Source organism: Neopsephotus bourkii, unplaced genomic scaffold, assembly GCF_033783945.1.
Source record: "Neopsephotus bourkii isolate Nb327-2 ecotype Australia unplaced genomic scaffold, CSIRO-AGI_Nbou_v1 NB_272, whole genome shotgun sequence".
Taxonomy (NCBI): domain Eukaryota; kingdom Metazoa; phylum Chordata; class Aves; order Psittaciformes; family Psittacidae; genus Neopsephotus; species Neopsephotus bourkii.
Window position 1 is genome coordinate 12,083,667 of NW_026900781.1, and position 27,478 is coordinate 12,111,144.

The following is a 27,478-nucleotide window of genomic DNA, read 5'->3' on the forward strand; positions in this document are numbered from 1 at the left end:
TTTTATAGCAAAGGGTGGCTGAAGTCTTTGGGCCCTCTCTATAGGCCTGGATACTTTCTGTAGTCAGAAGACCTCCTCTGTTTTAATAGTTTTTTGGCTGGAGCTTTAGTTTTAGTATGCAAAACCACCATTTTAAAGAGATATCTATATTTCATACAAGAGTATTCTTCCTGGCAAACTTGCTTGTCCACCATTGCCCAATCTGTTGAGAAGAGTGGTGCTGGGCATTCTTGATTAGCCAGAGAAGCACACAAGAAAAGCTTTGGAAGAGCTTTCTATTTCATATTTGTATTTGCAAATCGGCCAAAAGCTATTAAAATTAGGAAAAGCACTTTCAGAAAAACAACTCCTCCATCACACCTTTCCCCCCCCCAACAACTTTTGTTTAATATTAGCTTCAGTAACAAAAAAGTCATTACAAATTACCCAAGCTACAAGATAGCTTAAATATTAACAAGCATGTAAAGCAAATGGGGGTAAAAGCCTGGAGCTCTATAATAATAAAGCAAGACTCAGCGAGATTCCATAATTATTTGTTACACAACCCAAGAAACCAGCTAGAGCATTTCTAAGATTACACACCTTTCGTATATGAGGTCTAACCATGCCAGAAATTACATAAGGCTTCTTATAACAAAATCATTTGTCATTAAAGAGACAGAATAAAGGGCCATTATGACCAGAGGTGACAGTTCAAGAATTACTTTACTTAGGACCTGATCCAAAGCCCATCATAGTGATTTGCATGCATTTCAACATGCTTTGGATCAGACTTCTAGTATTTCCCATGTTGCAGAATTTCCTTTTGGATTTTTGTGGAACTGGAATGGAACTGTGGAGGAAATAAAAACAGGCATTTGTTCCTGTCAGACCTGAGAACCCAGAGCTGGCACTGGTTTTAGTGGTAGCGACATCTCCTTTAGATCCTTTCAAAGAAAAAAAAAAAAGCTGGCCACCAATTCAGATTCCCAAATATGGGTTCAAATGCTTCCCAGGTATATCAGTTCTGGAAATGCTGACCTATGCAGCCAGCCCTAGCAGGAGACGCAGGCAGTATCACAAGCAGTTCAGATTCAGGTGGATATATCTAGACCTATGCATTTTTTTTTATGTGAAGAAAAATGCAAAACACGACTCATAACAGGAAGATGACATCTGCAGCATGGAAGTAAAGTTCTCAGCTGTAAGCCCAGCCGTGTCCACCAGGAAGCCCCTTTGGATAAAAGTGGACATCCTAGTGAAACAGTTTATTTGTATGCTTGCAGGTGAGGACTCTGCTTTTTTTTTCCCCACCCCTTCCTTTAGGTATGTTAAGGGCTGTGGACAAGACACAGCTCAGTGGGAAAATACTGTGGTCCAAAAAAAAGGTATTATCCTGCACATTTACCGGAAAATACAAGACTCCTGCAAAAGCAGCAAAACAAAGACTTCAAATTGACTTGGCAGGGATCAGTTTGCAAGACCTGGTTAAAAAAGTATCTCACCGTGGAAGCACTGCTCTGTAGTAGTTAACAATAATATACTAGAGTCAACACATTTGGGGGGGGGGGGGGGAAGGGAGGAAATCACCTCAGAATACAATAAAACTCTACAGCCTCTTGAATATTGTGATGAATGTGGAAAGAGTCCAGCTGTTAATTGCCTCTTCTAATAACCCAAGGGCCATTAGATTAGGCTGGTAGGATATAGGTGATTTGATTTGCTCCCGTCAGAAGTCTCCTTGCAACCAAGCAAGAATGCCCCATTGGGTAGACTCCCACAGGATTTTGCTTGTTTTCTAGACTTCTGACTTTGTTGCAACATTCAGATCTCCACCCCCACGTCTGACAGTCACACCACTCAAGACTGATAGAACATCCTTGAGCTCTCCAGATTCATAATTTCTCCTTCAGCCCACAGTCCACGCAATGTACTTCTTAAGCCCTAAGCCTGGCTTCATCCAAGGACTGACTGCACAGTGCTTCTCTACAACACAATCCAAACATAGAAACACTACCTGGCAAATTCATCAGGTCAGCTGTAACAGAGGGCACCTTTCAGTAAAGCATCATTTCTTCTTGTTCAACTGCTTTCTAGATAGGAGAATTCATGATAGCACTGAACAGCCTGGGACTCCAGCAAAGCATCAAAATAATTCCTTTTGATTCCCACTCAGCTGAGCAGAGACCAGTGGCACAGCAAGGTGGTGCACATACCTTGATTTGTGCCTGTACCAGACCTGGGGACTGGGTTTACCAAGAACCTGCCTAGGTGCTCACCTCCATAGGGAACTGGGGGTACCCCATCTTCTGATGCCATGACTTCCAAATCTGACCCACCAAGTGCGATACCTTTGTCCCGAGCTAAGCAAAGTCATACTGGCATCGAAGAAGAGAAAAAAAGAAAGAAAGAAAAAAAAAATTAAAAAATCCACAAGCAAACAAACAAAAAACCCAACAACCACTCACATACCAGTTAAGAGAATATTTTTTTCCTCCTATCCAAATGTTTAGTGTGTCAATTTCCCTTTCTTGAGATATGCAGTTTTCCATGTTCTTCAGCAACATGTTTCTGGACATGCTAACCTTTTCCTACACAGACTGGGAAGCTCAGATTCAACACAATCTCTTTTCCATCATCAACCCTTACAAAAGTGGAAGCTATGCCTTCAGAAGTCATCTGACCTTCATTCTGGTCTTAAGACACTACATACATGCTTTCAAATGGAAGGAAAAGAATTCTATTTTACTTGAACACAAAGCTGAACAACTTTTGATCAGAGCGAATAGCTTGATGCTTGTAGATAAAGGCCATTTCTAAGCCAAGGTGGGTTTACCTTTCAACAGGAACATCACCAGCCCTTACACACTGTGTCTGATAGAGCTACATGGTAGAAACAAAAACACAGAACTAACAAAACACCCACATTATTCTTCCCTCCCACTAACTTGAACAACACTGACCGAAATATCTGACTAGTCTCTTCTGCTGGCTTTTCCCCGTCTCGTTTCTACAGCTGGTGATGGGTACACCCATTATGAGCAAAACTAAGCAGAGTGTCTGTAGAGGTGTGCAGATAATCAAGGCAACACTGCAGCCTGCAGGTGCTTTTTAAGATAACACCAGGACACACCTGGCTACTGCTCATGTCTCCACTCCCAGAGGAGAGCACACTGGCAGTGACAGACTGGAGGATCTTTTGAAGTCACTTTTGCGGGCTAAGTGTTAAGTAGACCAAAATAAATTAATCAGGCTGGGTTCATGAGTAGAAGGAAATTATGACTTACCTTTCACACGCATCCCCATTCTCAGCAACTGAACACCTTTGTGAAGGCAATGTGTAGAATTATTTCTTTAACCCTGGATGTTTATGTATTATATGGATACGAAAAATGCTAAAAGCCTCAAGATGACAGACAAATGCACAGAACCAGTGTCATAAGAAAGGAAATAGATGCTTAGAACTGAAAAGGAGCAAAGAAGTGGGAAACAAATCAGCTAATACTCTTTACCTTCTTTGACCTAGAAGCCAGGCATCTTCTCAAAGCAGTCCCACTAACTAGCCTATTTAGGACTACTTTTTTCAAGTCTATTGTCCCCCTCTATTGCTTTAACATATTCATTTTCTTGGAGGTCAGGTGCTCCACTACCACCATTTTCAAGCTATTTCAGGTGATCCTCCTCATTTAAATTTCCTCAGAGCTTCAGCTTCTTTGTGAGTTCCTCCAAACAATAAAAGCCAGAAATATAATGGCATCTTCTTTTACTGCCTTCTCCACATTCCTACACAGTTAAATATTCTCAGCACTCTCCAACAATTTGATTAGTTTTGTCGTGTTATACTTTTTAATAAAACTTCTCCACTCAGTTTTCTGACCTCCAAGAGACTTCTGGATCTTTTATTACCTAGAAGCATTCAGTAAACTTGCCACTCATCCCTTCTCCTCTGGAGAAAGTATTTGTATTCTTGGCATGCAGTGCAACTCTTCCCTTACATTTCCCCATCTTTCTTCCACAGCAATTCATTCTAATATAGCAATCATACAACCCATCTGCCAGGCCTCTGTGATACCTCTTATATCATAGCATTGGCTGTGGTCTAAAGCTTTGAATTCTTCTTTTTTATTGCCATACCTGTGGCATTAGTGTAGAGTGATGTCAAGTGCTCAGCTCACTGCCCTATTGCTCTCAGTCCTGTTTCTCTAATGGCTTCCATACAGCTCCCCACTACCCTTCCACAGGTGCCAGGATACTCATTTACCTGTGGACTCTAAAGACTTCACCCTTCAAGCCTAGATCAGAGCAACTCTGTTAGGCCCCTTTGCTCAACATCATTCCTCTCTGGCATCTAACAGTCCCTGCCTGCCTCTCTGCTTAAAGTAGTGACAGAAGTTGTGACTTCCCCAAGCCTCAGATTTATTTCTAGTCTGGGAAGAGTCACACCTGGTTGTGGGACCTCAGAACTGACCTAATTAAAAGCACTCAGAGGAACACCATTACAGCTCATCTTCCCATGACGGGAATGGAAGTATCTCCAATTGTGGCCTAAGCATCTGTCCTACTAGCCAGAACAACAGGGAAACAGTCTGAGGGCTAGTTCCCTTTAGAAGGCAGCCACAAATCACCAACAGCCCCTCTGTCCAACAACAACCCTTCCTCTCTCAGTATTTTAGCCAGTGCACTCATAGCACCTCCTTCTCCTGGGAAAAGTCCTTCAGAGGTTCCCTGAAAACCACTACTTGTCTTACACCCTCTGCCTCAATTAGTTTTAATTAACATCATATTAATAAGGAATCACTCAACTTTAACTTCAAAGATACCAAGAACTAAGCCATATGTTCCAAAACACAAGCAACTATGACCTTCAGACAGACCACTTTCTGCTAAAGATAACTCCTGTCTTTTCCAGATTATCCAGAAGAGATAGGTACAACAAGAGATAGGTACTACATCTACTCATTAGCCATTTAGTTCTAAAAATCACACAAGCACTACAACAACCCCTCTGCTTGCAAGCCATAGAAAGCCCCCCAGCATAGTCACAGCCTCAGTGTTTGGCCCATCCTTGTTTTTATGGTTTGCCTTAATCAGCAGTATATTGAAAATAACTGTGCTGCTCAGGCTCAGAACATTTCCATCCACCGTCTTTATGTTTTCTTAGACCAGTCTCTTCAGCATAGCAAGCAGGTGGCGGTCCTTCAGTGGCTCCTCATGTTGATTTAGTGTATGTTTGGGCTGGATGCTAGGTTCTTAGTCCCTGTTGTAGTTCCTAATGTTATAGCACCTTTTCTGCACTCTTCTGATGCAGGCACAATTAAAAGTGGACATGATAGAAATTAGCTATAAGGAATGGCTACTACTTTGCCACATAGTCTAATTCTTCAGAACGCAGATGGATTCCTTGAGCTGCTTGATGCTCACCACAGTGATCATGGGTGGTTCCCAGCTGGGTACCAGGAATGCACACAAGAAGGAAAAGAATATGAAGCTGTAACAAAAAGAATGATGTGAACCTCATAAGCTTAATTTAGTACGTGTTTTTCAATATTCCAGTAAGGGTTCCTTAACTTTCTGTACCCTTGAGGCAGAAGTAGAAATTTTGAAAATTCCTATGATATTTCAGCATCTCCAAAACTAACTCCTGACTTTTCTGCCCCAAAATTTCTGCCCCATACACCTATAGTCTTTCGTACATATAACGCTTGGGTCACAATCCCAAGTAAGTGAACTTGTAATGTGGGATTTCTAATGTTATTCTTATGGCAGAAAAGGAAAGGCACAAGTATTATGTACACATGCTATATTTTCTAGATGGAACAGAAGCCAAAGTTAAGATTAAGGTTGAATATTGAATTTAAGAAGAGCACAAAGCCATACAAATGTCACTCCCTGCAACTAGGGCTTTTTTATGGTTATAACTACTTTAAAAGTTAAAAATTATTTTTGGAGTAGGTTCTTTCTTGTTTCTAGTAGTCAGTCCAAAGCTGTTGACATTAGTGGAAAGTTTCCAGTTTAAAATATGAGTTGGGCCAATCTTTGATGGGTATACTTTTACTGAGCAAACACAGAAGAAAATAAAAAAGCAAAATCTGTGAAACCACTGAAATTATTTCAGTGCAAGTACACTGGAGTTAAATAAGAATAAAGTAGTTCTCAGTCAAGCCCCCAGATTGGTCTCAGTGACTGAAGTGAGCTCTTTCAAAGGGGCTTTTTGACTGGCCCACGAAGAAGAACAGAACCTAACACCCTGTCCTGCACTTGATAATAAAACCCTCTTCAACCCCAGAGCTGCCGAAAAGAGCAAAGGTACTGCCTGGCTTCTGACAGTGTAACACTGGTACCTTAAACCAACTATTCAAATGCATAGTCTTAGTTAAACCACAACACTTAGCTAGTTAGAGACAAGCCCTGTGCAGAAGGACTCACAGTCCAAATAGGTAAGATAAAAGACAATAAAAGAAAAGCAGTCTTATTATCCCCATTTTATGGATAGGAAATGGACCTCTGAAGAAATTAAGTGCCTCGCTCAAAGCCATACAGGAAATCAGTGTCGGAGGAAACAAATGCAAACCTGAGTGTCACGGTAGTTCCTTCCTCTCAATACCATTTTGACCATCAGGGCTGCTTTCAATTAAGTCTTTTATTGAGGACATCTCTTTCTAGCTATGCTTTTATTTATTTATTTATTTACTGCATATCCCACATGGTGGACCTGTAGAATTACGAGTGTCTCCAGCCAGTTTCTTTACTGTGTTTTATGAACCTTAATGAGCCCCCCCTGAAAGCTGAAATACCTACGTCTAGGGGGAAGGGAGCACAGAAGCAGAAATAGCAGCATTGTGTGCAGCTTTTAGTGTGCGGTCCAGGTTCATGGAGTGGTGTGTAAACAATCCACTTTGCCACGTTTGAGGACAGGCACAATTTTAGGAAATCCAAACACCCTGTTAGCCTACTGACCTCTAGATAACCTACTTCAACAACAATGAAACATACAGTATGCTGGGGAGGAGGAGGGGCAATGCTAGGAAGATGTTTTGCTGCCATAGGAAACGGGCCAAGCAAAACTCTCATCATTTTTTATGTTTGCTTGATGATTCTGTAAAAGGAGAGGAGTATCAGTTTGCTAGAAAATTGGTTGCCTGACAGAGATTTGTAGGGAATTTTGCAGCTCCATAGGAGCTCAGGTGTTAGCTGTGGGATATGGTGCTGCCTACACTTGCCTTGATCCTCTCACATGAGAATTCTGCTTTTCCACGGACCTGGGTGAAGTGGAATCCAAAGAGAAAGTGGCTCTGCACTGTCCACATCTTCTCAGCCTAAAGGCCCAAAGGGAGTGTTTAGATAGAGCCCTTTTGACTTAGATACATAGTCTGTAGGTGAGACTCATGTATTTCATAGATAAGAAACACAGTAATTCAGACTAGGAGAGACCCAGAAACATATAAGCATATACAAAATGGAAAATTAGGGGGAAACTAGTGTTAAAAACAGCAGTGGGGGTGCTTGCATGGCTGCTTGACAGCTTCACACATTCAGTAAGCAGATGTCTGTACAAAAACTTTCAAAGGCAAACTGCAAGAGCAAACACATTCACCTTACCTAAGTTTCTTGTTTCTTAATCTTAGTTTTAGTCTTAGTCTTATTTCTTATTCTTGTGCACAGTGAAGTGTTGTCATGCTGTCATTAAATCCTTTCTGAGAAGGAAGAGCTGTGAAAAGTTATGCAGTAAGGACATGCCACCATTTGCATTTTTCATCTAGGCATGCAGTCTGCTTCAGAAAATACTTAAAGCCTATGATTAGCAACCAGCATATATTGAAGCACTTTCTTAAGTAATTCAAGCATCCCCATCACCTGAGCTACCCTACTGTCCAGAAATCTGTGATGAAGTGGCTTTGCCTAGTGGCAATGCAGAGGACAAAAGAGATCTCTCTTCATTTTCTCTAATTGTAACCACTTCTAGCTGCCAGGAATGCACTAACATTCAAAAGGAAATCACATGTACAATAGTATTTTATCTAGTTTGATATGTACATATCCTGAAAGCCTGGCTTTGCTGTGCACCACACTGTGGAAATGCAGAGCACAAAGACCTAATATAGCTGCATCAGCTTTGTGGTGTTGCACATATGAACCAAGAACGGCACTGTTAGGTGGCCTAACCACAACAGTGGGTGAAAAGAAACACAGGCAGGCTACAAGGAACAGTTTCATTGCAAGATAATCCCTGCCTATATCTCTTCAATCTTCTGAAAAAAATCATTTGACTCTTTCTCCTCTCAGTCCCCAGTTGTAACATACTGGAGCTTCGTTGCACCCAGCACTTGTACAAATAAAATCAGCGCACATGCATCATGCAGGAATAGCAATAGCCATGGCTACAGTATTGTAAGAGCAAGAAATCTTGTTATTTATCACCTTGTTACACTGGTCCTGCAAGCCTAGCCATAAAAAATGCCTTGTAACAATACCTAATATCCAATATGTCTGCAGCAAAACACATTTTCCATGTAATCTGACTGTATCAAATCCATATACACTGCAGAAAGAATGACTTGGAATGGGAAGAAAGAAGGAACATTGAGCTTTAGGAAAACTCAAAGGAACATTTTATTGTAACATTTATAATAGAAAGTTGGGGGGTTTAGTTTCGCCTCAAGGTGTAACTTGCTAATAAAAGTTCTGGAAAACCTGCTGTGTATAAGAACCCTGGCCTATGATGTCAGAATTCATTATGCACACAGGGGCTATTTACAGCCTTGTAAAGTTGTAGACAAGGAAATTGTTGCTGAAATATAGTTTCAAAAGTTTAAAGGTAATCATTCAGCTGATGTATACACCTCAGCTATTGAAAAGACTTTTTAAATGGTTTTGTCTAAACTGAAAAAAAATGAATGGCTTGAGTTGAAAACATCCACCCATGTTTCTTCATACGTGTTGGGTATAAAATTATATATGTATATACGTAGGTAACTGTGGGATCTTTATTTTTGTTCAAGAGTTATCTGGGTAAACCTATAAATTAAGTATATGCATAAGGTGTTCAAAAGTAAGACAAACTGGAAACAGTTTTCACCACTGTGTTTTCATTCTCTGTTTATTCACTTGAATAAGAAGAAAAAAAAAAGGAAGAAAATCAGGAAAAAGTGGGAGAGCAAAGAACGCCACATAGGAACAAACAAACAAACAAACCAACAAACCGAAGTATTTTCAGTTTACTAATTCTAAAGATATTTTATCAAAAACGCTGAAACATCAATTGAAATGTGTATTTTTCATCAGAACAACAGCTTCTGAAGCTGTTGAACACATGAAGCTTCATATAGGTTCATTCAAACTCTGAGGCAAAAGCACTGCTGAGTTTGATGGGTCAGGAGAGGCTGCAAGAACCCCCTGAGAAAGCACCTACTGTGGGTCACACAACTGAGACTGGTATTGCTGTATTTAAAACTGGAGGGGAAAAATCGCTGACGGTACAGTGTGCTCTCTTTCATTCTATCGCTGCATGCTGGTTTATTCTTTGGCTTTAAGCATTTTAATTGCTGCTATAGTGATTTTTCCACCACTCTGAAAGGCTTTGTGACCAGATGTTGTTTGTCATTTGTCCCACAGTAGCTGGCAATAATATAATTACAGAAATACAGAAAAATTTGCTCAGCACTGGGGATTAATAGCCAATCCAAGCATTTTCCTACTGAATCACTTTTTCAAATATTCCTCCTCACAGCAGTCCAAATGATTTTCTAGCTCTGGCTGAGTTAACTTCCCAAGCATTCCACTTATATTTATTTTTTCTAATGCACTTGTCATCTACTTCAAACTCCACCCCAGCTCCTGACAGCAAGGCCAATCGAACACCCTCTCATTGTGGTTTCATGGGGAACCAGCTCATGGCCACAGAAATGGACTGCACCCAATGGCATGAGCCCAAAAATAACTTGCACCACTTCCACTTTTTTCAATGCCTCTGCATTGTTCCAATAGCACTGAGATATTACTACTGATTAATGCTTCTACATAAATTACATGCAAAATGTGGAAAGCTTTGAGGGGGGTTTTATTCCTGCTTTTACTCATGTTAACAGTAATATTTCTATTGGTTTCAGTAAGATCTGTATACCAGACTAGCACTGATGCAATTTCATTAACTTAGCTGAATTACTGCTTGTTTATAGCAGTGGAAGTGAGTGGAAAATCAAGGACAACAGAATGAGAAATAAACCTGTTATCCTGCCCAGCAAGATTGTTCTGGGTTTAGAGCAGAGGTTTAGTTTTAGCATTGGCTTCTCTGGTCATGTAAACTTTTACACCTTTCCTTTCTCTGAACAGCTGTTCTGGTGAGTTCACTTTTCTCTCAGTCTTTCAACTCTCCTCCCTCCTGTTGTCGGGCTTGCTTCCTCACCAGATCTAGCTATATCTGCTTGATCTAGCCTTACTAGATCAAGCAGACAACTTGTCAGCAGTACAGGGCACCTAGTGGTCTACTCAAATGACAACTAATAATGAATGTCAATATCAAAAAAGTCCTTCAAATCTGAGAATTTCTCTGTGCCATCATGACATGCATTAGAAGCCCCAAAAGACAGCAGTATGTGTGGGGAAGGTGAGCAACTGCACAAATCAGGCAAGTTTCTCTCACATCACACCAAAGACATCACCCATTCACCTATATAGAAAATACTTACTCTGCCACATCTTTTTCACCTAAAGCGGACGTAAAAAATGCATCATCTGCCAGCACAAATGCAGTTGCATTGGACCCACCTCATGCATTATTAATACCATTTTCAAATGGGTTGTCTGAGACTTCACCTCTGTGTTGGTCACCCTGACATCATTCAGTGACCCACAGGATGCTGCAAACGTAACTCTACTGCTGCTGAAGGAAAGACAACTTGTATGGGCCCTGATGGAATTGGAGCAAGCTTCAGGTGAAGGAAAGACCAGGGTAAGAAAAGGAATTGTACATGCCACTAGTTCCTTTAACACACAGCTAGCCAGGCTGGACTGCACCTACTAGTGAGTTTATATTAATGTTTTATATATATTCTATATGTATGAATATGTATGTTTTAGGTATATGCTATATGTATGAATATACACAGGTAAAGCTTGTACGTATATGTATGCATATGTAAATGTGTATCTACATCAATATATATAAAACAGTTTATGGTTCTCCATTTAGGATCTATGTAATTGATAAAAAGCCTGTTGTACTTAACTTTCATCTGGGAATGTGCCACTTTACAGGGCTAGATCCAGTCTCTGAGAAAAAATAACTTTAGAATAAAACTAGAGACAGATTGAAAAGAAAACCAGCCATTGAGACATTATCTGGATGTGCACAAATATCACCACTAGTTATCTTTACAGCCAAATGTCCCAGTGAGATGCATCAGTCAGAGTACTACAAGTGCTCAAACTTTTAAAGTCAATGGCAAGACTCCACCCCTCTGATTCATATTTCCACATGAAGCTCAGAGACTTGAACGTGCTACCTCCTCTGAGCCAAATTTCCCACTGGATCCAGACTGCAGATACTGAGAGTTGGAATGAGTTATCCTTTGGAGAATAAATTAGTTACTGGCAGGACAACTTTGGCAGCAGCTTAATCTTCCAATCAGTTGCTCCACTAGCATTCTTTTAACCTGGAGAAAAGGGCACATCCTCATGGGTCCAGCATTTCCCAGACTGAGTTTGTAATAAGATTCAGTTTGGAGGGCAGATGTGTTTTCTGTTAAACAGATATGCTCCTTCCTCATTAAGGTCCACTGAGCTGGGGAGCTTTTTTGATGTTGTTTTGTTTTGTTTGGGGTTGGTTTTTTTTCCTCTTCTTTGTGAGAACAGGAGGAGTAGGAGAAGAAAAAGCCTAATTCAAGTAACAGCAGGATTTGAATAACTGCACATGTGACATTGCATCCCCTGTACCACGTGTAGCAGCAGAGCTGCGCTGCCTTACTCGTGGGAAGTCACTGCCTCTCACCCACTCTGTGGCTGCTGTTTCATTTCTTTTTCTGTTCTCCTTCATATGTCTTCAAAGCCTCCAAGCCATTGTGTCTCATTTGTTGAGGTAATCAGAGGCATGATTAGCCATAAGAGTCGTAGGCTACCCATTAGATGGGACTCTGACACTTCAGCAAATGTCTTACCAGAAGGCAGGAAACAAAGCCCCTACCCCATGAAGGTGCACACTGTGATTCCCATAGCAGAGCCTCTAGTGAAGGGCAGGGAGGACAGAGGTCTGTTTTCATGTGCAAACTGGATCAGAGACACACAATGTCCCCCACTGGGTATTATTTGTTGTGCTGCAAAAGCATCCGTAGATCCGTGCTGCACACCCTAGCCTCACTGCCTGGTGAGTGGAGGTACACCTAGGAGAGGAATCCTTCTACAGTGAGATTACAGAATGTATGTCCTTAGATGCAGCTTGGGAAGCACTGGGATCTGCTGACCAGGCCTTCCTCCCACACCTCTGGCCAAATCTCCATGCTATGCCTAACATTCCCTTGGTCAGCATGCCTGTAGGTGCCCACCTTGCTGCTTTTGTCTGACTCCACAGCAGGTTCCTTCTGATGCAGATTCTGCTTTACCTCTGGGAAGGTCTGCCTTCATCCTCTCAGTCTCCATCAGTCCCCACCAGTAATAAAGGGAGAAACACTTGCAGAGAGAAGCCCACATCTAGCCCAGCTCCACATACTAGGAACTCACTGTTGCATCCACACACCATCATTTCCCAAACTAGGGGACTCCACGAGCCCCTTTCTAGCCCAGTGGCCTGAAAACCCAGACCACAGGCAGTGCCACTAAGGTGCCCAACTACACCAGCCTTGCTGCAAGTGGTGGGCAAGGGCAGGTCTCAGAAGGAGAGTGTTCAAGACAGCCCACCTGCTAATAATGTGCTACTGTAGTGGTTAGGTACACCACATGTAGTGACTCAAGGAAAGACAAGCATCCACATGCAATAGCAAAGGAAGGACAGTGTTCTCGAAGGGGGAGGAAAGTGGAAATCTATTTTTTATGCAGAATTACAGGACAAGGGGGGAAAAAAAAGGAAAAGAAAGGAAAAATTATCCCTTAAACCCATTCCACTGGGTTTGTTTTGTTTGTTTGTTGTTTGGTTTTTTGGGGGTAATTTGTATTTATGTTTTTCTGGAGGCTGACAATCAAGGAAGCAAAAGGCATTCAACTGTATCTGGCACCTGAAGAGATACGTTGCTTTGCACGTACATACAGCTTTAAAGGCGGTTTGGTTGTGCAGAAGAGGTGTACAACGCTTCGTTACTGCTCCTATTCTGCCTCTTCCCTCGTGCCATTCAGACCGCTTTTCGTACCCAAGCAGCCGCAAGTATTTTCCCTTTCCAGGAAGTCCCGATGCGAAGCTGCACCGAGGAGGTCTCGAGGGAGAAGCAGCCTTCGCCCCGGAGTGCCTGGCACCGGGGAACCCCTCTCGGCTGTGAAAGAAGGCGCCTCTGACTCACATAGACCCTATTCACCGCCCAGCCCCAGAGCAAGGGGTTTATGTCTGGCCATGTGACCTGAACCCTCCAACAAATCTCGCTCTTCCTCTCCCTTCGGTCCAAGCAATAAAAACCCTCTCCTCGAAGTTTTAATAACGTAAGTGTGATGTCAGCCTCGCGTTTAGAAGGCATCGCAGGTCTTTATAAGCAAAGAATATTACCCTGCCCTGGGACAAATACGAGGCTAGAGTTTTCGCTCCTTTAAACCGCGCCTGGCTGCGGGGAGGGCTGTGATTGAAGGGGGGTGTCCTCATGGCCCCCACGCAGCAGCTCGCTGCCCCTTTCCGCCTGTCAGCCAGGGAATTTATTTTCGGGGTAAGAAGCAGGCATGGCTAGCGTCATCGCCAGGGATGACACAAGAGACAAACAAGGGGGCCTTTGAAATGGCCGGGGTTGGAGGGGTACCCCTTCTTCCTCTCCATGCAGTGACATAATTCACCTGAGGAGGCAGGAGGGGAGAGAAAATACCCCCCTATATAGATGTATTTTTAAAATTGACCACCTCAAGAACTACTAAGGAAAGCTGCACACGGGGGAGGAAGGTGGGGCAGGGTCTCGAGGGATGGGGGGAGCTCATGGAGATGGAGGATGCCCCTAACCCTACCTCTGCCCCTGCAGGTGAGGCGGGGCCAGAGCCCCCATTTCCAGGAGCCCAGCGCCACCCAGCGGAAAGCCCGGCCCGACGCCACTGGGGGCTAGGGTCTCCCCTGGAGCGCATCGGGGGTCCGGGGATCCCCACTCCCCCCCTCGTCACGGAGACACTGCGGCTCCGACGACAGCCACCCCAGTCGATGAGGGGAGGGAGGGGGGCAGGTTGCAAGGGACATCGTTTTGAAACGTCACTTCTTCCCTTTTTTTGCTGTCTCCCCTCCTCTGCTGCGATGGAAGAGATGGGTCTGTTACGCCGCAGAGCCCTGGTGAATCTAGGGAAGCAAGAAATGCTGGTGTATCTATTGTGGCAGTGGACGTTTAAAAAAATAAGCCTATATATATATATAATTTTTTTTTTTTTTTAAGAGGAAAAGTAAATCAAATGGAGGGCTTTTTGGCCCGGACTCTATGTTTCCGAAAGGTCAGTGGTATCATTTTTGACGTTGATTATGTAGCTGTTCTGGTCTCAAGTATGCTCCCCCTCCTTCTCCTAGCTTGGTGTGCGAGGATGGTATTTGAAAGGGAGGAAGCAGATACCGAAAGTGATGGCTGATGAATTGTCTAAACCCTTCAGGGACATTTCTTGCCGGGGCTCGGAGGCAGCTCATCAATAAAAGCCTCCCGGATGGAGGAGGGAAAGAGAGAAAGGGTGATGGGGGGAGAACCCCGAAGGTGCCATCACCCTCATCCTCCTCCTTTGACCATATGGGGCTTTGGAGGGACCGATGTGAAAAGGGGGGGAGAAGCAGCCTGTAAGAAAATACATCCCCAAAGGATTTATAGATAGGTAAACAGACAGGCAGGTAGGTGGATGTAAACCCGGCATCGCGAACCGGCCCTAACGGGGGTGGCCGAGGCGGGAGGTGGCGGGGCCGCGGCCGTGCCCAGCTTTGGCAGGCCCCGCTCCTGAGGTGCGAGCTTGGATTATTACTTTTTTCCAAACTATGTTCGTAAATCATGTAATAATCCGGCACTCAGTAACTCGGCCCTACCTTTGAGTGGGTCGTTATGTTTTATGGGCTTTACTTAAAAATTAATGCAAACCTCTCACGAAAGGAGAAGGGGGTACTGGGGAGGGAGGGAGGGAAGGCGGGGAAAGAAAAGGAGAGAGCAAGGAAACCTGCTCCTGATTATTGCCTTCCCCGGCAGCGGGACATGGGGCTGCGGGCCAGTCCTGCTCCTCGGCCCGTGGGCACAGCTGCGACGCGGGTGAGGGGCGCGCAGGGCCGCCCGGAGGGGCCAGGATGGTGACTGCGGATATAGCTCTAGGCCCTTCTTCCTCTGAAATTAAAACTAGCCCACACCCGTTTGGATGCTACCGAGATGCCTGTCACCCCAGCCAGCCCCCCCGCCTGGCTCTCCCCTCGCTGCCCACCCGCCGAGACCCCCTGCTTGGCGCCGGGGGCGTTCCGCGGAGCTTTTCATGCGTGTTTCTGAGGGAGAGGGATGCTGTTTGGAGCGGCGGAGGCCAGAGGGCGTGGGGAATGGAGGGGGTGTCCCGGGGAGCGGCGGCGAGAGGGGGGAAAAGAGCAGCCCTCCGCCAGAGCCGGGGGCACGGCTGGCTCCCTCGCCCCGCTGAAACTATTTGTCTGCAGCGAATGGTATGGAAAGTAATTAAGGTCGGCGCATGTATGAAAATTATTGACAATGTGTAAAGCCAGAAATCTCATTTGATCGGAATGTAAACTTGGGCGGGGGAGAAGCCAGTCAAAAACGTCCCGTGTGTTCAGATCTCGGGCCAACCCGTGTTTGCCCGTACTCGCGGCTGTCAGTGGGGTATGCGGAGTGGTTCGGGAGGGGGGCTCTCCTGCCAGCCTTGCAGGGAAACAACGAACCCCAAGAGCCCCAAGGTCGCTGCTGGCTCTTGCGCAACCTTTACCACCGACACCCGACCTGGATATGCGGGGTGGGGGCGATCCATCTGTTTCGCACCGCCCGCCTGAACCATGGCCTGCCCCTAACTCTCCACCTGCCCGCAGCTGCCTGCTCCGCTGCCCGCGCTCTGCAGGCATCTCGCCGCTCTGCTCTGATCTCGAAACATCCCGCTTCTTGTTTTACCCCGCGCCGGTCACGTTTTATTTACACCGACAAGAGGATGCTCGGAGACAAAAGAATGTTGTTTGGGGTTGGGATTTTTTTCTTTCTTTTTTTTTTTTTTTTTTACGTCAAAGATGTTTTATATTTTTGGAAGGGTTGTGTTTCCTTTTAGAGGGGTGACCTATATCCTGACCGCTGTAGGGGGTTTATTTTGATGCTCCGGGAAGTTCAGTCAGAGCTCTGCACAGCCGGGAGGGGGTAAAATCTTTAACGTTGTCACCTGGCATAGGAAAAGCAAAGCCTACCCACACAAAACATTGTGTGGAAGTTCTGGGGGGCTAACACGTATAAATCCGACGCTATTATTATACGCGGAGCCTGTAATAGGTTTGATCGCCGCGATGTCCTCGCAGCTCCGAGGGGCTATTCAACACCCGCAGTATCTGGGGGGCGGCCAGAACCCCTCCATCAGTCGGAGCCTCTGCGTTACGCCCCATCTGGGCCGCCTTCCTCCTGTGTCCCACCAGCCCGGGGGGAAAGCATGTAGAAGGCGAAGGGACGGGCAGTCCGCTGGATCACGTCAGACACCCCCGGCACTCCCAGCAGACCCCTGCAGCAGGGTGCAAGTCGGCTTTGTTAAACCCTGGGCTTAGCGAGCTCAGATGGAGTGGGCACCTCGGGCTCGCAGAGTGTCTTTCGGTCACAGCTCCAGTGCGGTGATGAGGGCGGGATTGAATGCAGGGGAATACCCTAGGGTGTTGGGAGGGATGGACGGTCAACGTAGCAATAAAATCTTAGGCTGTAAGTGCCTCCCGGAAAGTTTAAAAGATAAGAAACACTTTTCCGCCCATTGAAGAGACCAAACTTCTGGTCTCTTCATCAGAACCTGTCTGGGAGGAAGATGTATTCTCGCCTCCTTCGCTCAGTGCTTGCACTCCCCCTCGGAGGGGTCTTGCGGCCCCGGGGACCGCGGGATGCCGACTCCCTGCCGGCAGACTCCCGGGATCTGTGGTCCTGCGTATCCAGCATGGGAGAGTTGGGTGTTGGCTCTTCTCCCACCTGCTGAGGCAAATTTCCCCCTGGAGAACACTTCACTAAAGGCGAATAGATTCCTGTTTCTCTACTGCTTCTCGCCTACACTTTGTCTCTTGCCTGGTCTTTACCTCCATCCTCGGGCGCTGAGCAAAGCTGCCCAGCATGGGAGAGCTATGCAGCAGGGAGGAAAAGGAAAGATATGTCCCTACAGTATTCGCGATCACTACCTTCATGGAGGCGTCTTGACCTCCAGCAGGCTTAGCTCCCCCCACATCTAGGCTGTGCTGAAAATTTTCCCAAGGTATCTTCACGGGAAGCCAGCCAAACCCATGTGGTGATATTCCAGGTAACACTGTGGTAGGAAAACACCAGGAGATAGGTGCCGTCTCCGTGCGGGGGGCACGTCTGGTGATGCTTTTGGCGTTTGGTTTTTTTTTTCCTGAAGTAGGAGGCTGAAGTAGGCCCCTGCGTTTGCACTGAATGTCCTTTTCTGCCCTTGAGATGAGAGATGTCTCAACCGCTCGGGTGCCGTGACCATGTCCCCTTTTCCTCTGCCTCGAGAACGCAGAGAGAAACCGACCCTTCAACAGGAACTGAGAAAAAGGGTCCTATCTGATAGCAGCCTTCAGAGAGACGTCTATAAAAAGAGTCACGCCTGTTGCCCGTTGCATACACACACACACACACACAAAAAAAAAAAAAAAAAAGGGGGGGGGGGTGGCAAAAAAAGAAGCGGAAAAACCTCTCCAAACAAACATCGGGTTCGCACGGCTACTGCCAGAGGTCCCGAGAAGTCAAGAGGTCCCGGGAGCAGCACAAAGGACGGGGCCAGACCTCTGAGAGTCCCTTCCCATCCCTGGCCTGTCTGCTCCCCCGGCTGCCCTCTCCTCTACCCCCGTTCCCCAGGCGGTCGCCCCGGGCTGCCGGGGCCGGGCTCTCCGCTGCGGCTGCTCGGCTCCTCCAAGCTCCTTCAAATGCCCGCATGCCCCTCATGCGGAAAGGGTCTCTGTTTGTCAGCCGCTGGAGATGGAGATCTAAATCCAGGCACCCTGAAACTGACAGTTGGAGGAAAATCCTCCAGGGCTTAAGGAAACGCACTTTTACAATACTGGAGGGATTTGTTTAAGTTTCAGTCTCGGCTTTAATTGAAAAAACGCTTCTCATCTGCAGGAACTCAGAGGAGAGGAAAGAGCCTGAAGCACGCAGTTAAAAAAGGGGAGGAAAAGAACAGAAAAAGAACAAAAAGGGGAAAAACATAGGGACTCCAAAATAACCGTAAACATTTATCTTTCATATTTGTCTCCCATTTTCTTAACTGGTTTAGTCTAACTTATTTCATTTAGCCCACGAAGCAGAGGGGTCTGTGTTATGAACATGAAACTGAAACCGCAATAATGAAGAGATTTCCTAGAATAAAAACGATGATTATAGAACAACATCTGAGTAACCAAATCTGCCAAAAAGTTTAATTTCCGTATACTTTGGTAAAACAAACCAGTCGTGCTCCAAAGCTGGGATCAGCTTAGAAATGGATACACCAACCAAAATAAACATCTCCACCAAACAGCAAATGCACTTCTGTTTAATCAGAGGCATTTCAAACCACCTTTCAAAGTCTCAGGACTATGTCTGGGAGACTTCTTAATGCTGTTTCAAAAAAGCGTCTGCTGCGAAGAACAGGACGTTGCTAACAGGTAGAAAGTGGTTGACTGAGCGTAACACCCGATTCTCCTATCAGGGCTGTGACAAGCAGTGACTGAAGCAGCCTGAGGCTCCCCGATACAGGGCTGCCCTGCTCGGCTTTGCTCATAGTCTGCCCTGTTTCGCACAGAGGAGAAAGCAACGAAACCTATGTGTATCGTGACATCTGTGTTGGCAGTAAATGCCTCTTCCCGTTTGACTGCTAATGATCAAAACTAACTGTCTGAAAAGGGGGCAAGGTTACAGTGATGTCCAGGCAACGTCCCCGTCCCCATTTCCTTGCCTTTAATACTTTTAGCCTCCTGACGATCACAGAAATTACTTGGACGTGTCATCCAAGGTGACATTCAGAGAGACGTCTCTCCACAGAAGGCGAAAAAGCATACTCGTTCGCCGATCTAGAGCGGGAAAGGATGTTTACGTATAAAAACGTGGGTATTTGAAAAAAAAAATCTTCCGAATAGGTCGTTACAACGCGATCAGGCACGTTGGCCTCCCTGACCCTCCAGCAAGAGATACGAAATAAATTAGAAAAAGATGAATGGATGGATGGATAGATAGATAGATAGATAGATAGATAGACAGATAGATATTTTTACGATGGGAACAATTTAAATCGATGCCTCGGGAAAGGTAAACACGGTCTACCAACCGGGCGATTATTTTTTCTATTAAAAAATGTGTAGTAAACATTGCCGGGCTTGGCAGTGTTTTTCTTAGCTGATCCTCAGATACAATCGAGGCATTTTCGGACACATTCCCATGTATGTAGCACTGGTGATCTGGAGGAAGCTGTCGACGCCTGTTCAGTTAATTTAGGTTTTCTTTGTCTAATTACTGTGGAGCTTAGGGAAAAGGAGCCGGGCTCAGGGCAGTAAACTGACACTTGGGCTCTGTGTGTGGTATCCAGGCAGTTTGATGGAAAAAGCCTGCTTCCACTCAACTGCAGGTCACTGTCTGGGACCAGCCCCACCCCCTCCCTGCCTGTACCCACCAGCGAGTTCTCAGCACGGAGCTGCACTGGAGACAGACGGACGCACAGACACACACACACAGCGCTGCAGGCAGGCCGACAACGGCGTCCAGCTCTGCCCGCGTCCTTCCCACCCCTGTGCCTTTGGTCCAGCATCCCGGTCTGCTCTGCCCTTCTTCCTGCCGCCGTCCTCCCTGCGTCTCCAGTTTGATCCTGGAGCCTCCTCTATCATCTGGGAGCGGGCCTGTGCCTCCGCCAGCACCTCTCCTCCCTCCCCCTCCGGCCCCCCACTTCCTGTAGCAAAGCGTGGGCCAGCACGCGTGACCAACGCTGCAGCGGGGTGGGGGGGCACAACCCGGGGAGGTGGATGGGGCCGCATCACTGGTTCTGGGACACGACCCCTGTTGCCTATTAAATTAATTGCGTTTTATATGGGGGTGGGAAGGGGTAGCGAGAAATATTAAAAACTGGAGGTGTCGCAGGCTTGAGGAGCAGCAGGCACCCTGCATGGGGCTCCGTAGCGAGGGCAACCCCCTCACACGCACACATACCCGCACCCGGTGGCATGAGTACCGGTGAGCCCAGGGGCGCATTGGCGGACCTGAGGGCTGGCAGCCGCTCCCCTTGGCTCGGGGCTGTCACGGGGAGCCCCGGGCAGACCGGTGCCTGCGGGAACGAGGTACCCTCACGGAAGCAGTAAACGGTGTCCCTGCGGGCTGCGGGGCCAGGGCTGGTGCAGCTGCAGCAGCAGCAGCGCCTCCTGCCCAGATGACGGGTGGACAGAGCCCAGCTGGAAAAGGGGTGGTCTCTCTCGCTCCCTCTCTCACTCCTCCTTTCTCTGTGCTGATTTCTCGGCCGGATTCAGGGGGGTCTGCGGGGAAAGGGGGGGGTGGGGGGAGAGAAAGGGCAAGATTGAAGGAACTGATAGGCGGTCGCTTGTGCCTTTACGCAAGAAAAAAGCGTTTATGAAAGAATAACAGTGCGGAAGAGATTGGGGGGGGGGGGCTCTTGCGCTTCCTCCCCTTGCCGGATTAGGCTGCGGGATGGTCCCCAGGTGGGGGGCAGAGGAGGAAGCGGAGCGGCGCTGAGCGGAGCCTCTGCGGGCTGCGCGGGGAGGGCGGGGGCCGTGCCGGGGCTGTGCTGGTCCATCCCTTCCAGTGCCTGGCTCCGGAGGAAAGCAGAGGAGCCATTGCGCAAGGGACCGCGGGGAGGGATGCGCAGGGCGCTGCCACCGCCCCACCGCCGCCCGCCGCTCTGAGGAGGTGCCCCGAGGACAGAGGCTCCCACCGCCCCCCTGCCCCTCTGCTCTCCCTCTCCGGGGCATCCCCCGCCCCGGTACCCACCCCGCCCGGCTCCCCCCCTTCCCTCCCAGCCTCACCCCACCCTGCCCCATTCCCCTCCCTCCGTCAGATGACCACCGAGAGCGGCCAGCAGCAGCTGGAGCCCCCCGTCCCTCTCCGCTCCTGCAGCCCGGCTCCCGGAGCTCTCCAGATGAGCCGGCCGCCCTCCTCCGCCCTGGAGACCTCCACCTCCTCTTCCTCCACCTCCACCTCCTCCTCCTCCTCCTCTTCGGCGGCGGCGGCGTCCTCCAAGAGTAAGAAGGCCAGTTCAGGGCTGCGGCGGCCCGAGAAGCCCCCTTATTCCTACATCGCCCTCATCGTCATGGCCATACAGAGTTCGCCCTCCAAGCGCCTGACCCTCAGCGAGATCTACCAGTTCCTGCAGGCCCGCTTCCCCTTCTTCCGCGGCTCCTACCAGGGCTGGAAGAACTCTGTGCGCCACAACCTCTCCCTCAATGAGTGCTTCATCAAGCTGCCCAAGGGCCTGGGCCGACCGGGCAAGGGCCACTACTGGACCATTGACCCAGCCAGCGAGTTCATGTTCGAGGAGGGCTCCTTCAGGCGACGGCCCCGCGGCTTCAGGAGGAAATGCCAGGCGCTGAAGCCCATGTACCGCATGATGAACGGGCTGGGCTTCGGCGCCTCCATCCTCCCTCAGGGCTTCGATTTCCAGGCGCCCCCCGCCTCCCTCGCCTGTCACTCCAACGGCTACAACCTCGACATGATGCCCAACGCCATGGCCAGTGGCTATGAGGGACTCAGCGGCGGCCACCACGTCCCGCACATGTCGCCCAACCCTGGCTCGACCTACATGGCCAGCTGCCCTGTGACTGCCAACGGGGACTATGGCCCCGACAGCAGCAGCAGCCCCGTGCCCTCCTCGCCGGCCATGGCGAGTGCCATCGAGTGCCACTCGCCCTACACGAGCCCTTCGGCTCACTGGACAACCTCGGGGGCCTCGCCCTACATAAAGCAGCAGGGCCTCCCCGCCGCCAACGCCGCCTCCTCCGGCATCCACTCCAGCGTGCCCTCCTACTCTCTGGAGCAGGGTTACCTGCACCAGAGCCCCCGCGACGACCTCTCAGGTAGGGACCTGGGGGGTTCGGGGGGGAGGCGGCTGGGAGCGTGGCGCCGGAGGTGGGTTTCACCGGCGTCGACGGTTTGGTGTGGGGAACCCCCGACCTTCTGCGGCTTAAGAAAAAAGAGGGGCATTGTCTGCAAGAGGGAGGAAAATACGCGTGGGTTGGAGCTGCTCTGTTTCGGGAAAGGGGGCTGTCTGGGAGGGCTGGGGGTACGGCTGCGAGCATCCCTCCTTCTTGCCCAGCGCCACTGAGGAGCGCTCCGAGGAATTCCCGGCTCCATCCCGTCACCGTCCCGGCTCCCTCGCGGCTGGCACGTCCTTCCCGGAGCCGGCGATATGTGCGCGGCAGCAGGACCGGGACGGCCCAGCTAACCCGGGCTGCGGCTTCCTTTAGCGGGGAGCGCCGCCAGGCATCGCCGCCGCTTCAGTAAATCGCAGTCCGCGGAGCCACGGAGGGGTAGTAATCAAAAGAAGGCGTTAAATATTATCCCCTAAACTCTGCGGGGGAACGAAAAAGAAAAAGAAAAGAAGGGGGGGGGGGGATAAAAAAAGAGAACAAACCCCACCGCGTATCTTGAAAAATGCGAGAGAGGTTAAAGAGGATCCAGTGTATTTCTGCAACTGGAGGGAGTTTTCTGGTGTCTGTCTCCCACCCCCCCACACACCCCCCGGCCGGTGATCAGAGACAATGTCTGCTCAGAAAAGTCCGAGCACAAAAATGGGTAAAAGATGTTGGGCTCTTAAGGGGAAATTTTCCAAATAGCCCTTTTAAACGTGGGTCCCGGAGGTTAAGCAAACAAAGACAGTCTGGGCTGGACCACACCGAAGAGGATTTTAGCCTGACTTAACCCCTATGAGAGCGGGGTCTTGTTCAATTTTATGGGAATTTCAACAAGTAACAAATACAGGCGACCTTCAGCTCTGGGTCCCCTCCCGCCCCCTCCTCGGGTGCCTGTCAATCACTCTGCTGTCCTTCGGTGAGCCTTGCAGCCTGCCCCGGCCTCCCCACAGCCGGGGAAGCTGCTCTGCCAGCGCCGCAGAAGGGACTCGGGGTGTCGGATGAGATCCAGCGGCTGCGAGAAATAACCCCAAACCCCAGATAGCCTGGTGTGGTCCAGGGGAGAGGCGGCTGCGAAGCGGTGACCGCTGACCGGCTTTTTGGCGCGGCCGGGTGCGAGAACGCTGGGCTTCCCTAGCTGAGCTCCCCCGTGCCCTCGGGTCTCTGTTGCTGGGGTTTAAACCCACTTTTCGAAGAACTAGGTCCTGGTTTTGAGGGCCGGGTCGAGAGGCCAGCGGGTCACAGGGGCATCCGTCCCCCGGTGAAATACCTAACTTTATCGTTAGGAATTCGTGCTTTGGTTTGTTGTTGTTATTTGGTGGTTTTATGGTTTTTGTTATTTATTTATTTATTTAACTATTTGCTATTATTTGTTTTATTTCCTTTTACTTTCTTTCGGATTTTCTTCTTCCCCTGTTTCGCCCAATGCGGCCCCCATGGGGCCACGCATGGCACGGGAGTGGGACTGGCCCGGGGACTGGGGCTGGCTCGGGGAGTGGGGCTGGGAGGTGGTTGCCCCATCCTACTGCTAGGAGCCCGAGGTGGGAAAGGCCATTCTTGCGAGAGAAATTTTCATCCCAAGAACACAGGGGGTGAGAGCAAGGGCTCTGATCCCCGCGGAGCCTCCACCACAGCTTCCGAGGCTGGGGCTGTTTAAGTTCGAAGTTTTTCTGTTCAAGGACGGATAGACATGCAGACAGATCGATGGACGCTTTCTTAATGCCGACGACGAGCGTCCGTTTCCACCAGTCTAGATGTAATGCCACTACTTTGTAAAACGGCGCTTCTCCTCTTATTTTCTACGGCTTCAGGATCCGGGCCCACGACTTTAGTGGAAACCGTCCACATTCCTTGGTTAACCGAAAGAAAAACCTGAACCCTTTATTCTTTTGCATGGATCCAAACCTCATTCGTGTGTGCCATGTAAAATCTCTGTGGCGCAAACGTTTTATGAGTGAAGGGAGATGGGGAAAACCGATCCGAGCTCGTTCATTCGTATTTATTACCAGCAGTGTTTTTTCTTCTCCTCTCCCCACGAAAGCAGTAGCAAGTGAATTTTGCCTTTCCCTTTCTCTTTGTTAACTGCAAGGTAAATTCGGTAGCAATCGCTGCTGATCGGTCAATAATCCTCTAGTCAAGACAGCGAGAGGGCTGACTTCAAACCTTGAATTTGCATCAGACCCAAGAATAAGAGAGGAAAAAATTGGAAACAGGAGGCTCGGTCCTGCTAAAAGGATTTTGAAGCTGCGGGGCGGGGGGAGCGACGGATTTTTTTCGCACGCTATTAAATCCTGCTAAATGATTGAATCAGGATTGTAATAAAGTGCCCCGGTTTATGGTGAGCATACCAGCAGGGTTATTAGAAAGCCGAGGAAATCCAGCGAAATAATCACTTTTATAAAGTGAGCTCTGCGGGGTGAAGGAGGGGACAGTGCCGGAGGAGTCGGGCTCAGCGAGCCGCCGGCCGCCGCCGCCGAAGGGCTCCACATGCCGGGAAGGGAAAACCGGGATGGCTCCTTCTTTCTGTGTTCTCTTTTTCATTTTCCCACTCTCCTGTTTTTTCTTTTGATCTTCCCACCACCCCCTTTCTCTTTTTTTTTTTTTTTTTCTTTTTTTCCCTTTGACCTCTGTTAGATCTGACAAGATCCCGCTAGCCGAGATTGACATCCACACGCCAACCCAAATCCCTCTCTGGCCCTATCTGCTCTGCGGGCCTTGATCAAGCGGTGCTCCCCTCCCACCGAATCCAGCAGGAGCACTGCTAGACTAAAGATCCCGGTACAGCCCTTCAGCCCTGGCTGAGGAAAGGATCTCCCACGAGACCCTCGAGCCTTGTCCCCTGAAGGGCAGCCTTAGTCTGTGGTGGGAAATGAAAATGGGGGTGTGCAAGGTCGGTGCCAGGGGTGTACTACGCTTGTTGATGATGAACCGTAGGGTGTCTTAGGTGTCTTACGCTTAAGACAAGCGAATAGGCGTGTGCGCTCACACACACACACACACATAAATAAAAAGAATCTCAACACACAGACGGATTGTGTTTAGAATTCAACCTGCAGCCATTCAAGTCAAAAGCAAAAACCTCCCAGGAACGGGATGGGGAGGGGGAAGAGTGAGCAAAGACGGGAACCAGGTTCAGATGACTGCGGCGCATCCAGAAAACCACGCAATTGGCATTGCCTCCTCACACGCACACGCTCTCACACTTCACCCTATGCCGCGGCTGACCTGACTGTGCCCGCAGGCAGAGGAGCCGAGCGCCAGCCGTGCCTGTGCTCCCGTGGGAGGGAGGCACGGATGTATGGTGGGATGCTCCGAGACAGGGTGAGCCCGGGATGAGGCAGTGCATCCGGCGGCGGGCATCCACCTCCGCCGCGCCTTTCGCTTCTCGGCCCGCCGTTGCACGGTTGTGAGGCTCCGAACCTCCCCGTCGAGCAGGCACGGGGGCCATATGGGCGATGTGGGTCTTCGCGGCATCCGCGTCCTCTCTCTGCGTGGGGCGATGGGACCCGCCGCTCTTCCCTCCCGGCAAGCGTGTCAGGCTTTGCCCCGGGGAGCGTTCTGTCGGCTGCTAAGGAAGCCAGAGAGGAGCTCCCAAATCTCACGGTGGAGAGCGTGGGCCGGGGGGAAAGGAAGCAGTATGTGAGCCCTGCTACACGCATCCGCTGCTCCCTGCAGGTGATGGGAAAGGGCTGCTCCCCCCCGAGTAGAACCACCCGACTTCTGAGCATCTCTTCTTATTTCTTTCTCTTCCAGTGGGATTGCCTCGCTACCAGCATCACCCTTCCCCGGTGTGTGACCGGAAAGATTTTGTTCTCAATTTTAATGGTATTTCTTCGTTTCACCCGTCCGCTAGTGGATCTTACTACCACCATCACCACCATCAAAGCGTCTGTCAGGACATCAAGCCCTGCGTGATGTGAAGGCAGCGCCCCAACAAGAGACAATCAGGTGGCATTGAACAGAGCCGACGTATAGACGGACCCACGCAGATTAAATATAATGTGCACTCTGATAGCATTGATAGTACACGAGTCACTTAGCAGAATTACCTAAGGAAGTGGTGGTTTTGGTTCCACTCTATCCCTTGAAGGACACGTACAGCCGATATAATTCTCCAAAGCTCTTCCTAAAAGAAAAATACCTTCTGTGATGTGTTGGGTATGGTGGGCTATAAGTGTCCTCATGCCAAGTCCGACCACCTTAGTCAAAACCCACCTTTCTGTGACCTCCTAAAGAATAGAGCTTTGGGAAAGGGACAGTTCAATATATTTTCATAGGGGAAATTGCCTTTGAATAGGAAAAATAAGTCTCCCAGCTCAGCGTCTGCGAGGACTCCCCCTTCCGTTGCTGCTTTAGCAGGAAATTTACTTCTTTATTTTTGTCTCTCCCTGAACCCCACCAAGGACACTTTGTGTGGACTTCAGCACCGACTGATCAATATTATTAAAACAGTATTGTTTAGCCCTTTTGCGTATAGACTTTATGAAAAGTTCTTTTTTTTTTTCCCAGTATTGCAGCAATACAACGTGTTGTTTTTTATTTTTACAAAAATTGTTTTCTACCACAATATTTTTTAAAAAAGTATTTTAAATAAATCTCGTGTATACTCACACACTATTGCTTTAAAAGGAGAATATATTTGCACTTATGTATACTTTTACAGTTTGCCAAAATATTTTGATGTATAAATTTTTTTTTCCAATAAAATGTATATAAACGACCATGCACCGGACAAGCGCTTATTTTCTCTCTGCTCCTTCTGAGTAAAATCTTTCACCCCACCATCTGAGATCGTTAAAGCTGCAGCCTCAAATCCTGCAGCCGCTGGAAGCTAAAGAAAGGAGCAAGCGATTGACCCAAGGAGGCCAGTGCAGTGATCTCCGGGCTGCACCTCCCGCTCTCACCCATTTCCCACCCTGCTTTCTCCCGCTGCTGGTGTAGGTTGAAATGACGGGGGCTTCTCCTCCCTTCGAGGGTCCCCCGAGCCCGAAGCACCGAAGCACTCTCTCTGCTCTTTAGGGCTGTCTCCTCGTGTCCCCATGTCTCCGTGTCCCGCACCGCCGGATCCCTCTGTGCCCCGACGGGGCTTAGCCAGGTGCGTGG

At 48.5% G+C, this 27,478-nt stretch overlaps 1 protein-coding gene and 1 long non-coding RNA gene across 2 annotated transcripts; one reads left to right on the forward strand and one right to left on the reverse strand.

Moving 5' to 3' along the window:
* Positions 1-256: 256 nt before the first annotated feature.
* LOC133208403 (uncharacterized) lies at positions 257-3,698 on the reverse strand. The gene is made up of 2 exons (XR_009724364.1): positions 3,492-3,698; positions 257-832 (listed from the first exon to the last, which is right to left on the reverse strand). It is a non-coding gene; the product is annotated as an uncharacterized LOC133208403 (long non-coding RNA).
* A 17,253-nt stretch (positions 3,699-20,951) lies between these two features.
* On the forward strand, positions 20,952-27,098 carry FOXF2 (forkhead box F2). The gene is made up of 2 exons (XM_061346620.1): positions 20,952-22,321; positions 26,129-27,098. Exons 1-2 carry the CDS (start codon positions 21,307-21,309, stop codon positions 26,293-26,295), a joined length of 1,182 nt encoding a protein of 393 aa, XP_061202604.1. The 5' UTR covers positions 20,952-21,306; the 3' UTR covers positions 26,296-27,098.
* The last annotated feature ends 380 nt before the right edge of the window (positions 27,099-27,478 follow it).